The 13,413-nt window shown below is 38.6% G+C and overlaps 1 protein-coding gene across 1 annotated transcript in view; it reads right to left on the bottom strand.

The window, feature by feature from the left end:
* Positions 1–12,498, bottom strand: part of SHCBP1L (SHC binding and spindle associated 1 like) — a 37,125-nt gene extending 24,627 nt beyond the window's left edge. Inside the window, exons 1-3 of the mRNA XM_042925658.1 lie at positions 11,966–12,498; positions 10,343–10,492; positions 660–874 (exon numbers count right to left, since the gene is read on the bottom strand). Of these exons, the coding sequence (XP_042781592.1) occupies positions 660–874; positions 10,343–10,492; positions 11,966–12,394 (794 nt within the window). The 5' untranslated portion in view covers positions 12,395–12,498. The remainder of the gene's footprint in view (positions 1–659; positions 875–10,342; positions 10,493–11,965) is intronic.
* Between the last annotated feature and the right edge of the window lie 915 nt (positions 12,499–13,413).

Genomic DNA, 13,413 nt, shown 5'->3' with positions numbered 1-13,413 from the left:
TGAATCACCCAGATGTCCAGAAAAATATTTTTAAATAACTTTCAGTGAACTAATATTAAAATCAAACCTTTATTTTTATTTTATTTTTTTTAAGTTAATTTGAGAGAGAGAGAGAGAGCAAGTGGAGAAGGGGCAGAGAGAGGGAGAGAGAGAGAATCCCAAGCAGGCTCCGCACTGTCAGTGCAGGGCCCAATGTGGGGCTGGAACTCCCAAACCATGAGATCATGACCAGAGCCAAAATAAAGAGTTGGACATTGGGGGCCTGGGTGGCTCAGTCGGTTGAGCATCTGACTTTGGCTCAGGTCATGATCTTGCAGTTTGTGGGTTTTAGCCCTGTGTTGGGCTTGGTGCAGACAGCTCAGAGCCTGGAGCCTCTCAAAAATAAATAAACATTAAAAAAAAATTTATTTTAAATGGACAGGGGCACCTGGCTGGCTCAGTCAGTGAGCACGTGACTCTTGATCTCAGGGTCATGAATTGGGTGTAGAGATTGCTTAAAAAATAAATAAACAAAAAAACAAACTTTAAAAAAAATGGACAAATTTAATTCAGCAGTGAGTAAAAATTAAATCAATAACTATTACAAAGTTCTTATACACTTACATATTAACTTTTTGAATATGATAATTTTAACGTTAAGAGGTAAAAAGGTCAAATACCTTACAACTTCCAAGGCCAAAGCAATATCATGATTATCAGAATCTTGTCCTTCAACAGGGTAGACTTCCAAGAGAGGCACACTGTGCTCCAGTTCTTCCAAAATCTCATTGACCAAACCCCTTGGAATATTTGCAATATTAGAAGAAAAGGGCTCAGCAACAGATACAGTAACTTTGAAACAAGATGATGAGCTTTGATGTGGTTTACAAATTACCTAAGATAAATATTATAAAATCTGTAGTTACAAATCAAAACAAACCACAAAGATTTTTTCCTCACACATGATGTACTTAAAAAATTTCTTCTTTTAAATTTTATGATTCCTTTAACCACACACACAAAGTCATTATAGATCAATATTAAATAAAATAACACAATTTTTCAAAGCCCACATTTTTTTAGTTCCAGTATAGTTATCAGTGTTCTATTAGTTTCTGGTGTACAATATAGTGATTCAATAATTCCATATACCACTCAGTGCTCATCAAGATAAGTGTTAATCCTCTCCACCTATTTCACCCATCCCTCCACCCACCTTCCCTCTGGTAACCATCTGTTTGTTCGGTTTGTTCTGTATAGTTGAGAGTTTTTTTGTTTGTCCCTTTTGTTTTCTTTCTTTGTTTTCTCTCTCTCTCTTTTAGTTTTTATTTATTTTGAGAGAGACAGAGGGAGAGTACATGAGAGCAGGGGAGGAGGGAGGGAAGGAGGGGGGGAGAGAGAGAGAGAGAGAGAGAGAGAGAGAGAGAGAGAGAGAGAATCCTAAGCAGGCTCTGCACTGTCAGCGCAAAGCCTGACTGACGTGGGGCTCGATCTCATGAACCATGAGATCATGACCTGAGATGAAATCAAGAATCAGACACTTAACTGACTGAGCTACCCAGGCGCCCTTCTCTTATTTTCTTTATGAAATTCCACACGTGAGTGAAATCATACAGTATTTGTTTTTCTCTGGCTTATTTCACTTAGCATTATACTCTCTAGATCCATCCATGTTGTTGCAAATGTCAAGATTTCATTCTTTTTTTGTGTGTGTGTGGCTTCATAATATTCTATTACGCACACACACACCCACACATTGTCTTTATCCACTTATCTGTCACTGCACACTTGACCTGCTTACATAATTTGGCTATTGTGAACAATTCTGCAATAAACACAGGGGTGAATTTATCCTTTTGAAGTAGTGTTTTTGTATTCTTTGAATAAATACCCTGTAGTATGAATACTGGATAACTATTTCTATTTTTAGTTTTTTGAGGAACCTCCATACTGTCTTCCAATGGCTGTACCAGTTTGCATTCCCACCAACAGTGCAAAAGGATTCCTCTTTCTCCACATTTTCATCAACACTGTTGTTTCCTGTTTCTGATTTTAGCCATTCTCAAAGGTGTGAGGTAATATCTCATTGTATATCTCTGATGATGAGTGATGAATATCTTTTCATGTTTTCATGTCTGTTGGCCATCTGAATGTCTTCTTTGGAGAAATGTCTGTTCATGTCTTGTGCCCATTTTATAACTGCATTATTTGCTTTTTGAGTGGTGACTTTTATAAGTTCTTTATATATTTTAGATACTAACCCTTTAGCAGAAATGTCATTTGCAAATATCTTCTCCCATTCATTGGGTTATCTTTTAGTTTTTTTGCTTGTTTCTTTCACTGTACTGAAGCTTTTTATTTTGGTCAAGTCCCAATAGTTTATTTTTGCTATTGTTTCCCTTGGCTCAAGAGACCTATCTAGAAAAATGTTACTATGCCTGATGTCAGAGAAATTACTGCCTATGCTCTGTTCTAGGATTTTTATGGTTTCAGATCTAACATTTAGGTCTTTAATTCATTTTGAATTTATTTTTGTGTATGGTGTGAAAAGAGGTCCAGTTTCATCCTTTGGCATGTTGCTGTCCAGTTTTCCTAGCACAATTTGTTGAAGAGACAATCTTTTTCTCATTGCATATTCTTGCCTCCTTTGTCAAAGATTAATTGACCATATAGTTTATTTTGGGGTTTTCTATTATATTCCATTGATCTATGTGTCTGTTTTTGTGCCAATACCATACTGTTTTGATTACTACCACTTTATAAAGTATATTTTGAAATCTTGGATTATGATACCTACAGTTTCATTCTTCTTTTTCAAGATTTCTTTGGCTATCCAAAGCCAATGGAATTTATAGTTCTGTACAAATTTTTGGACGACTTATTCTAGTTCTGCGAAAAATGCTATTGGTATTTTGATAGAGATTGCATTAAATCTGTAGATTACTTTTGGGTAGTGTGGACATTTTAACAATATTTGTTCTCCCAATCGATAAACATGGAATATCTTTCCATTTTTTGTGTCATCTTCAATTTCTTTCATCATTGTTTTCTAATTTTCAGAGTACAGGTCTTTCACCTTCTTGGTTAAGTTTATTCCTGGGTATTTTATTATTTTTGGTGCAATTGTAAATGAAACTGTTTTCTTAATTTCTCTGCTACTTCAGTATTAGTGTATAGAAAAGCAACACATTTCTGTATACTGATTTTGTATCCTGAAACTTTGCTGAACAATCAGTTCTAGTATTTTGGTGGAATCTTCAGGATTTTCTATATATAGTATCAAGTCATAAATAGTGAAAGTTTTGCTTCTTTCTTACCAATCTGGATGTTTGTTATTTCTTTTTGTTGTCTGATTTCTGTGGCTAGGACTGCTAGTAATATGTTGAATAAAAGTGGTGAGAGTGGACATTCATGTCTTGTTCCTGACCTTAGGGGAAAAAGCTCTGTTTTTCACCAGTGAATATGATGTTAGCTCTGGATTTTTCATATATAGTTTTTATTGTGTTGAAGTATGTTCCCTCTAAACTTACTTTGTTGAGGGTTTTTATCATGAATGGATATCCTTTGTCTTACTGATGTTATATACCACATTAATTGATTTGTGAATACTCAATAACACATCCTAGGAATGAATCCCACTTGGTTGTGGTAATATTTTTAATGTATTGTTGGACTCAGTTTGCTAATATTTGGTGAGGATTTTTGCATCTATGTTCATCAGAGATATTGGCCTGTAGTGCTCTCTCTCTCTCTCTTTAAATTTTTTTAAAGTTTATTTATTTATTTTGAGAGAGACAGACAGCATGAGCAGGGAAGGGGCAGAGAGAGAGAGGGTGAGAGAGAGAATCACAAGTAGGCTCTGCACTGTTGGCATAGAGCCCGATGTGGGGCTTGAACTCATGAAATTGTGAGACCATGACTTGAGTCAAAACTGAGAGTCAGATACAGCTGACTGAGCCACCCAGGTGCCCCCCCCCCCCTTTTTTTGGTATTGTTTTGGTATCTGGTTTTGGTATCAGAGTAATGTTGGCCTCCTAGAATGAATTTGAAAGCTTTCCTTCCTCTTCTTCTTCTTTTTTTTTTGGGGGGGGGGGATAGTTTGAGCAGAATATGTATTGTCTCTTTAAATGTTTAGTGGAATTCACCTTTGAAGCCGTCTGGTCTTGGACTTTTGTTTGTTGGGAGTTTTTTTTGATTACCAATTCAATTTCATTGCTGATAATCGTTCTGTTTAAATTTTCTGTTTCTTCCTGCTTCAGCTTTGGTAGGTTATATATTTCTAGGAATTGATCTACTTCTTCTAGGTTGTTCAATTTTTTGGCATATAACTTTCCATAATATTCTTAGCATTTTTGTATTTGTGGTGTTAGTTGTTATTTCTCCTTTTCTATTTCTGATTTTGAGTTCTCTCTGTCTCTTTTGATGAGCTGGCTGAAGGTGTATCAATTTTGTTTACCTTTTCCAAGAACCAATTCCTGGTTTCATAGATCTCTTTTATTGTTTTTTTTTTTTTTTTTAGTTTCTGTTTCATTTATTCTGCTCTAATCTTTACCAACTCCTGCATTCTACTTGCTTAGGGTTTTGTTTGTTCTTTGTCTAGCTCATTTAGGTGTAAGGTTAGGTTGTTTGAGATTTTTCTTGCTTCTTGAGGTGGACTTGTATTGCTATAAACTTCTTAGAACAGCTTTTGCTTCATCCCAAAGATTTTGGATGCTGGTGTTTTCAGTTTCATTTGTCTCCATGTAATTTTTTATTTCCTCTTTGATTTCTTGGCTAACCCATCATTGTTTCGTAGCATGTTATTTAACTTTCAGGTATTTGTGGTCTTTTTAGATTCTTTCTTGTGGTTGATTTCTAGTTTCACAGCATTGTGGTTGGGAAAAGATGGTATGACTTCGGAATTTCTGAGACTTGTTTTGTGGCCTAACATGTGTGATCTATTCTGGATAATGTTCCATGTGCATTTGAAAAGAGTATGTATTCCACAGTTTTAGGTTGGAATGTTCTGAATATATCTGTTAGATCCACCTGGTCCAATGTATCATTCAAAGCTACAGTTTCTTTTTTGATTTTGTCTGGTAATGTATACATTAATGTAAGTGGAGTGTTAATTATAATATTACTATCAATTACTTCCTTTATTTTTGTTATTAGCTGTTTAATGTATTTGGATGCTCCCATTTTGAGTGCATAAATATTCATAATTCTTATATCTGCTTGGTGGATTGTTTCCTTTATGATTATGTAGTGTCCTTTGTCTCACTGCAGTCTTTGTTTTAAAGTCTATTTTGTCTGATATAAGTATTGCTACCTGATTTATTTTCACTTCCAGTTGCATGATAAATGCATTTATGTCCCTTCACTTTTATCTGCACGTGTCTTTAGGTCTGAAATGAGTCTCTTGTAGACAGCATACGGACGGGTCTTGCTTTTTATTCCATTTTGTCACCCTATGTATTTTTATTGGAGAATTTAGCTTTTTAACATTCAAAGTAATTATTGAAACTGGACCACTTTCTTATACCATACACCAAAATAAATTCAAAATGGATTAAAGACCTAAATGTGAGATCTAAAACTATAAAAATCCTAGAGGAGAATACAGGCAGTAATCTCTTTAACATCAGCCATAGCAACTTCTTTCTAGATATGTCTCCTAAGCCAAGGGAAACAAAGGCAAAAATAAACTATTGGGATTTCATCAAAATAAAAAGCTTCTGCACAGTGAAGGAAACAAGCAACAAAACTAAAAGGCAACATACTGAATGATAGAAGATAATTGCAAATGACATATCTAATAAAGGGTTAGTATCCAAAATATATAAAGAACTTACAAAACTCAACACCCCAAAACTGAATAATCCAATTAAAAAATAGGCAGAAGACATGAACAAACATTTCTCCAAAAAAGACATTCAGATGGCCAATCGATACATGAAAAGATGCTCAGCATCACTGATAATCAGGGAAATACAAATCAAAATTACAAGAAGATATCCCCTCACACCTGTCAGAATGGCTAAAATCAGCACTACAAAAAACAACAGGTGTTGGTAAAAGATGCAGAGAAAGGGGAACCCTCTTGCACTGCTGGTGGGAAAGCAAACTGGAGCAGCCACTCTGGAAAACAGTATGGAATTTCCTCAAAAAGTTAAAAATAGAACTACTCTATGAACTCTATGATCCAGAAATTGTACTACTAGATATTTACCCAAAAATACAAAAAATACTAATTCAAAGGGATACATGCACCCCAAAGTTTATAGCAGCATTATCTACAATAGCCAAATTATGGAAACAGTGTCCATCAATTGATGAATGGATAAAGAAGGCGTGGCATATATACACAATGGCCTGTTATTCATAAAAAAGAAAAAAATCTTGCCATTTGCAACGACATGGATAAAGCTAGAGAGTATTATGCTAAGTGAAATAAGTCAGTCAGAGAAAGACAAATACCATATGATTTCACTCATTTATGGAATTTAAGAAACAAAACAAATGAGCAAAGGGGGAAAAAAAGAGAGGGAGACAAACCAAGAAACAGACTCTTAACTAGAGAACAAATTGATGGTGACCAGAGGGGAGATTGGTGGGGGGATGGGTTAAATAGGTGATGGGGATTAAGTAGTGCACTTGTGATGAGCACTGTGTTGTATGGAAATGTTGAATCACTATATTGTATACCTGAAACTAATATTACACTGTATGTTAACTAACTGGAATTTAAATAAAAACTTTAGGGGCACCTGAGTGGTTTAGTTGGTTAAGCATCCGACTCTTAATTTCGATTCAGGTCATGATCTTGTGGTTCGTGAGTTTGGTCCTGTATTGGGCTCCGTGCTGACAGTGTGGAGCCTGCTTGGGATTCTCTCTCTCTCTCCCTCTCTCTCTGCTCCTTGCCTGCTTGCTCGCTCTCCCTCTCAGAATAAATAAATAAAACTTAAAAAAAAATGTTAAAGATTCTCTAAGCTTACTGATAGTGACTATACATGCTTTATATACAGATGTTTAAAAATCAACCATAATCCTATCAACAAAGGTAAACAACCACCATTAACCTTTTCCAGCTTCATTCTACATACTTATATAAGTTACACAATTGGATCGCACTGCATATCTAGTTCTATAATCTTTTATCTTACATACACATTGAGCACTTTCCTAAATCACTAAAAGTTTTTTGTTAATATAAGTTTTACAATTACATAATATCCTATCTTATATCATCCTTTATTTGACCAGCATCTTATTATTAAAGTTTTATGGTATTCCCAATTTTTAATTTTATAAATATCACTTTGATCCCTCAATATATAAATCTTTTTCTGCATTTCTGATTTCTGTAGAATAAATTTCTAGAAATGAACTTTTTCATTTTCATTTTTATTTATTTTTCTGTATGGGGAGGTCTATTTATTTATTTTTATTTTTTCTAGCTTTATTGAAGTAACTGAAATATAATGGGTGAAACTATTTTAAAATTCTTAATATATTTTGGCAAACTATTTTCTTTCTTTTCTTTTTTTTTTTTAATGTCTTTATTTATTTTTGAGACAGACAGAGACAGAGCATGAGCAGGGGAGGGGCAGAGAGAGAGGGAGACACAGAATCCAAAGCAGGCTCCAGGCTCCCAGCTGTCAGCACAGAGCCCGACACGGGACTCGAACTCACAGACTGTGAGATCATGACCTGAGCTGACGTCGGATGCTTAACCGACTGAGCCACCCAAACGCCCCTTGGCAAACTATTTTATACAAAGGTTATAAAACAGTTTCCTTAATTTGTGGAGCACTTTGTAACCAAGATTGAAGATATGCCAGATTTCCTTCCAATCATATGTTTCCAAATTTTTTCTTTGTTATTGTGTGAATCCGTAGCAGGCAGAATAATGGCCCTCAAAGATATCCATGCCTTTATCCTGGGAATCTGTGAATATATTACTTTACATGGTAAAAGGGACTTTGCAGATGTGATTAAGGTTAAGGAATTGAGATGGGAAAGTTATCCTAAATTACCAAGTTAGGCCCATTCTAATCACAAGTCTTAAAAGACATGCACCTTTCCAACCTGCAAAGAACCAGAGAGATACAGTCTGAGAAAGACTTTGAAGTTGGATGAAGGAGACAAGTCACGGAATGCAGGCAGCTCCTAGATGCTGGAAAAGGCAAGGAAACAGATTCTCCCCTAGATCCTCCAGAAGGGAATGCAGCCTTGCCTACATCTTCATTTTAGCTTACTGGGCCCATGTTAGATTTTTTTCTATAGAATTGTGAGATAATAAATTTGTATTGCTTAAGCCACCAAACTTATGGTGAATTGTTGCAGCAGCAATAGAAAACTAATAGAGCATCTAAAGAAAAAGACTCAGAGAATGAGGTCCGTAGGAATAATTTATTGTGACTTCAGAACAAGGAGCATTTTATAGCACTGTTTGATACTTCAAGTAAGATTAAAGAAGCAAAGGCAGACAAAACAACGTCTGAATTGTGCAGCACTACCTTAAAAAGGTCCCAAGAGCTAGCTTCACTGCCACATTATTCAAAGAATTAGAATCTGCCAATATACTATTCTGCTTTTCCCTGTGTTCTCCCCATTTTCTTCCTATCTTTCTAATGATTAAAGGTCTTTGGCAAACCCCTAGCAGATTCTAAAGCAACCTATCTGTGATCCTGCTTGGTACTTTTGGAGTGGGAAAGACAGCAAATAATCAATGGATTGCATGTAAAACCTTAGAACTTGACAGAATTTCTAGGTAATTTTAAGGATCTTTAAAGGTTTTATAGAGTACGGGGTCTATCATGAAGTGTTGTGAGAAAAGCCAAGCCAAGCATATGCTAGAATACCATCCTCTATTTCAGTCAGAAATGCCCTGCTTTAATGTGATGTGTGTATCAGGCTTCCACATAACTTGACTAAAAAAATCCCAAATTTACGCTACCAATATATATATATATATTTAAGATAATGATATAGTACTACCTCCTCTTATTTTATCCACATGAAAAAGTCAGAGAAGTAATGAAAGTTCCAGGGAAAAGCTACACAAAATCTGGAGATAAGCAAACCTCAAAGAACACTAAAAACAGAACATTATTGAAAAATAAATCCCACGTTTCTATTATTATTTTTTTTGTAGTCTCTATGATTGAAAATATGCCATTCTTTATCTGTAAAAATACCACTAACTTACTCTTCCACAGAACATAGAATTGAATTGTTTTCAGGTAGTGTGCAATGTAATGAATTTCAAACACAAATTTTTCTTGTGACCAAAACAGCAGATTTGAAATATCTGAGGCAAGGATACCATTTGTGATTATAGATATTAACGTCTATACAAGGATAATTAATCTCTAAGGGAATCAAACTTATGACATCAAATATGCCACAATATTTAACCTATAGAATAGACTTAAAAAAGCAAAATCTTACCAGATGTAGTGTTGGAAGTCGATGCATTATACTAAAAGGGTACCTTTTCATAGGAAGAAATTTCAAATTTTACCAAGTTTTCTGATCCACTGTTTCTGTCCTAATCTAATTAACCTCATAATTCAGATAAATGAAGATTAAAGGGAAATGATGGGAAAAGGGAGCCCAAGTCTGTTACAGCCTAAATTACTAGTTTTAAAGAAATGCACTTTTGAGGGGCACCTGGGTGGCTCAGTCAGTTAAGCATCTGATTTGGGATCAGGTCATGATCTCACGGTTCCTGAGTTCAAGCCCCACATCAGGCTCTGTGCTGACAGCTCAGAGCCTGGAGTCTGCTTCAGATTCTGTGTCTCCCTCTATCTGCCCCTTCTCCACTTGCGCACTCTCTCTCCCCAAAATAAATAAACATTAAAAAAAAAAAAGAAATTCACTTTTGTTATTTAAGCAACTGAAACTAAGCTAATAAATATTGTCTGATACAGTAGATTCCATTTAATGATTAACTGTGCACAGGTAAATGGATGCTAATATCCCCCTTTCTTTTTATTTATATTTTAATTTTTTTATGTTTATTTATTTTTTAGAAAGATAGACAGAGTGTGAGCAGGGGAGGAGCAGAGAGAGGGAGACACAGAATCTGAAACAGGCTCCAGGCTCTGAGCTGTCAGCACAGAGCCCGATGCAGGGCTGGAACATACAAACTGTGAGGTCATGACCTGAGCTGAAGTTGGACGCTTAACCAACTGAGCCACCCAGGCACCCCAACTTCTTTTTATGCTATTAATTTGCTTAGAAACTTAAAATGGACACAATCTTTGTCAATCTCTGTTTAAGTATCAAAGCAACAAATTAGTAAGGTCATATTTTCGTCATAAAAAGAACTGATAATTTCACTCAAAAGAACAAAGATCAGGTAAAAATTATTTACCTCAACCAGTATACCAACAAAAGGGATAGAAGCTTCTTCATATTTCACAAAGAATAACTCAGGATTAGTCTTCCAGACTCCAAGCCATTTGTCTTTCAACTTTAATTTTTCTGACAGATATTTACTCATAGCCCCATCAGCATCTTCTGCCTAGCAAAAGAAAAAAATATTTATGTAGAAGGATATGTATAAATATTTTTACTGATTTCTATTTAAATATGGGACCAATATACCCTTAAATAACTTTAAAAACCTGGAAAGTCATAGATTTTAACTGAATTTATGTTTACTGGAAATATCATAAACATTAAAACCTTAAAAAGATCTATTCACTCAATAGAGTCATTCAGTGCTGAGACATCTACTTGTTATTTATATTTAAGTAATTTGTTTTATTAATCCACTGAGGAGGAAGAACTGCAATTATACCCTTAAAAAGAGTAATTATCATATTAAAAATAGCAATTATTTTTTGAACTTTAGAGATATAATAACCTATTTAAAACATATTCATACATAAAAATTTAAGACAGCACTCCACTCTATAAACAAACAAGCATATTAAGCATTCAATAAATGCTTTTTTAATTAATTTTTTTTAATTAATTAAAAAATTTGATTTTTTAAATTTCAATTCAGCTACCTCAACTACTGTGAAACTCAGTCATTACACCTCTGATTAATGACACAATAATTTATATATATAAACGTTTTTCAACTGCCTTTCAGAGACTTCATCTTCTCCAACCCTCAGTATCAGATATAATTAGGCCATTAATAGTGTCCTAGTTTTCTCGTAATGGTGTTTTTATTTTTTTGTTTAAAATTTTTCTTAATGTTTATTTACTTTTGAGAGAGAGAGAGAGAGACAGAGCGCAAGTGGGGGCGGAACAGAGAAAAGAGGGAGACACAGAATCTGACAGAGCCCGACATGGGACTCGAACTCGTGAACTCGGACATCATGACCTGAGCCCAAGTCGGATGCTTAACCGACTGAGCCATCCAGGTGCCCCGCGGCCACCACAGGTTCTTTACTGCCCCATCCGTTGGAGATTAAGTTTCTATTTTTTAATTCTGATTATCATCAGTGCAATGAATATCTTTGTACACAAAACCTCTTGCTATAACTTAAAAAACAACAACAAAATAGGTTAGAATCATATTTGCTCTAGTCAGTGTTGCCAGGTACCGACGGATCTTGGATCCGAAACATCATTCCACATTGCAGACTCACGTCTGGGAACCGTGAAGTGTAGACCTGTTCAGTCCGGGAGCCACAAAGTGTCGACACGTTCAGTACTGTCCGGTGGAAGTCAAGGCTAAGTCATCGTATCTCAAATCGTCAAATGGGAAAACGTAAGCTGTAAACCTGGGCACCGATGAGGCCTATCGATCTCTGGGTGTTGGAAGCTCCCAGAAAGCTGGGAAGCGCTCCACCGCGCCGCCCCCCTAATCGATGATGGCCTTTGGGACGGAACTCCTAACGGTAACGCGCTGGGGTCGGGCCGGGCGCCCCGGGGAAGGCGGAGGACCCGCCAACGCCGAGTCACCTGAACTCTGGGAACCGCAGGCTCTGTCGGTGCCCCGCGGGGAGGACCCCGCTTCCTCGCGCCGGCCTCTCACCTTACAGCCCTGCAGCACCTCGTCGCAGTAGAGCGCCACCTTCTCGTCGCGCCACATCCCCCTCATGGGGAACATGCAGACTGGGGGCAACGGCCGCGCCTCCTCTTCATCCTCCTCCGGCACCGACAGGAGGGGCTCCTCCTCCTCCACCTCCGCCCCCTCCTCCTCCTCCTCCCCCACCTCGGCCCCCTCGGCCCGGCCCTGGGCGTGAGAGGCCGGCAGGAGCTGCAGCCGCCTCCGGGCCGCCTCCCGGCCCGCCTTCCCCTTCACCGGGCGCGGGGACGCCACCACCGACCGCACCCGGGATGCGGCGCTCTTCAGGGTCCCTACCGCCCCGGTGGGCGCGGACACCCCTTTCTCGCCTCGCCTGTCGGGGCTGGCGGTCCGGACGGAGTCCTCCGGCCCGGGAGCCCTGGCCCCCGACGCCATCTCCCCACACCGCAAGGGCCGGCTGCGGCCGTTGGCCGCTTTTCCCGCCCGGAGCCCGCTGGCCAATGGGCCGGCAGCACCTGCGGAGCCCGCAACGAGCGCAGGGACCTCGAGCGGCGCCGGGCAGGGGTGAGTGAGGTGGGGGATGGGGTGTTCGGGTGGGGGTGGGGGCTGGGGGGGCGCGGCTCGGGGCGGGAGCGGGGTGGGAGGGGCGCGGGGTGCTGCGGGGCGGGGCCGAGGTGGAGCGTGAGGCGCTTGTCGCGGCGCCCCCGGTAGATGGCGCCCCCACGCATAATGCTCCCCCTACTCCGCGTCGCCGTTCCCCCTGGAACCACCCGGTGACAGAATTCTCCCCGCAGGGCCCTCCTACGTCTTCAGGGTGCTTGTCAGTCACCCCCCCGGTCATCAGGACCTAACTAATACACCTCCTACCACCGCACACACGCGTGTTTGTGCAAACACAACCAGAAAGAAAATTTAGTTTTTACACTGGAGACCATAGTACCTGTGCTCATAACCAAAGAACACTCAAGTGACAAATCCAGAGACCTAGATTTTACCCTATCTAGTCACACGGGTCCCAAAAGAAAGCTTGCTTTACATTTTGAACAAGACACTCATTTTCTGTCGCAAAGGCTAGGTTAGTCTATTTTCATGTCTCTGCTGTGCTGCTCAAAATTCTCATAAACGATTATTTTATGTAACCGTTCAACTAGACTCAAATTTCCAGCTGGAAATTTTGCTGTGTGCAAACTACAAATACCCTCACAGTAGAGGTCTGCTCAAGATAACGCATTTTGGAGAAGAACAGAGACCACTGGTTTCTGTTACATTACTGTTAAAAGTACATGGATCCAGTTGGAATACCTTCTGTTTACACTCTAGCCCTGAAGTACTGTGCTAGGGCCAACAGCTCCCACAAAGACCAGCATTGGGAAAACACCTGCCTTCCTTCACACTTATCTGGAAGGACACTGTGTTAAGTTTGGAGTTTATTTTGAGGAAAATATTAGTATTCA

Source organism: Panthera leo, chromosome F3 (assembly GCF_018350215.1).
Source record: "Panthera leo isolate Ple1 chromosome F3, P.leo_Ple1_pat1.1, whole genome shotgun sequence".
NCBI lineage: Eukaryota > Metazoa > Chordata > Mammalia > Carnivora > Felidae > Panthera > Panthera leo.
Note: the sequence above shows the minus strand (reverse complement) of the source record. Positions and strands in the feature narration are given on the sequence as shown.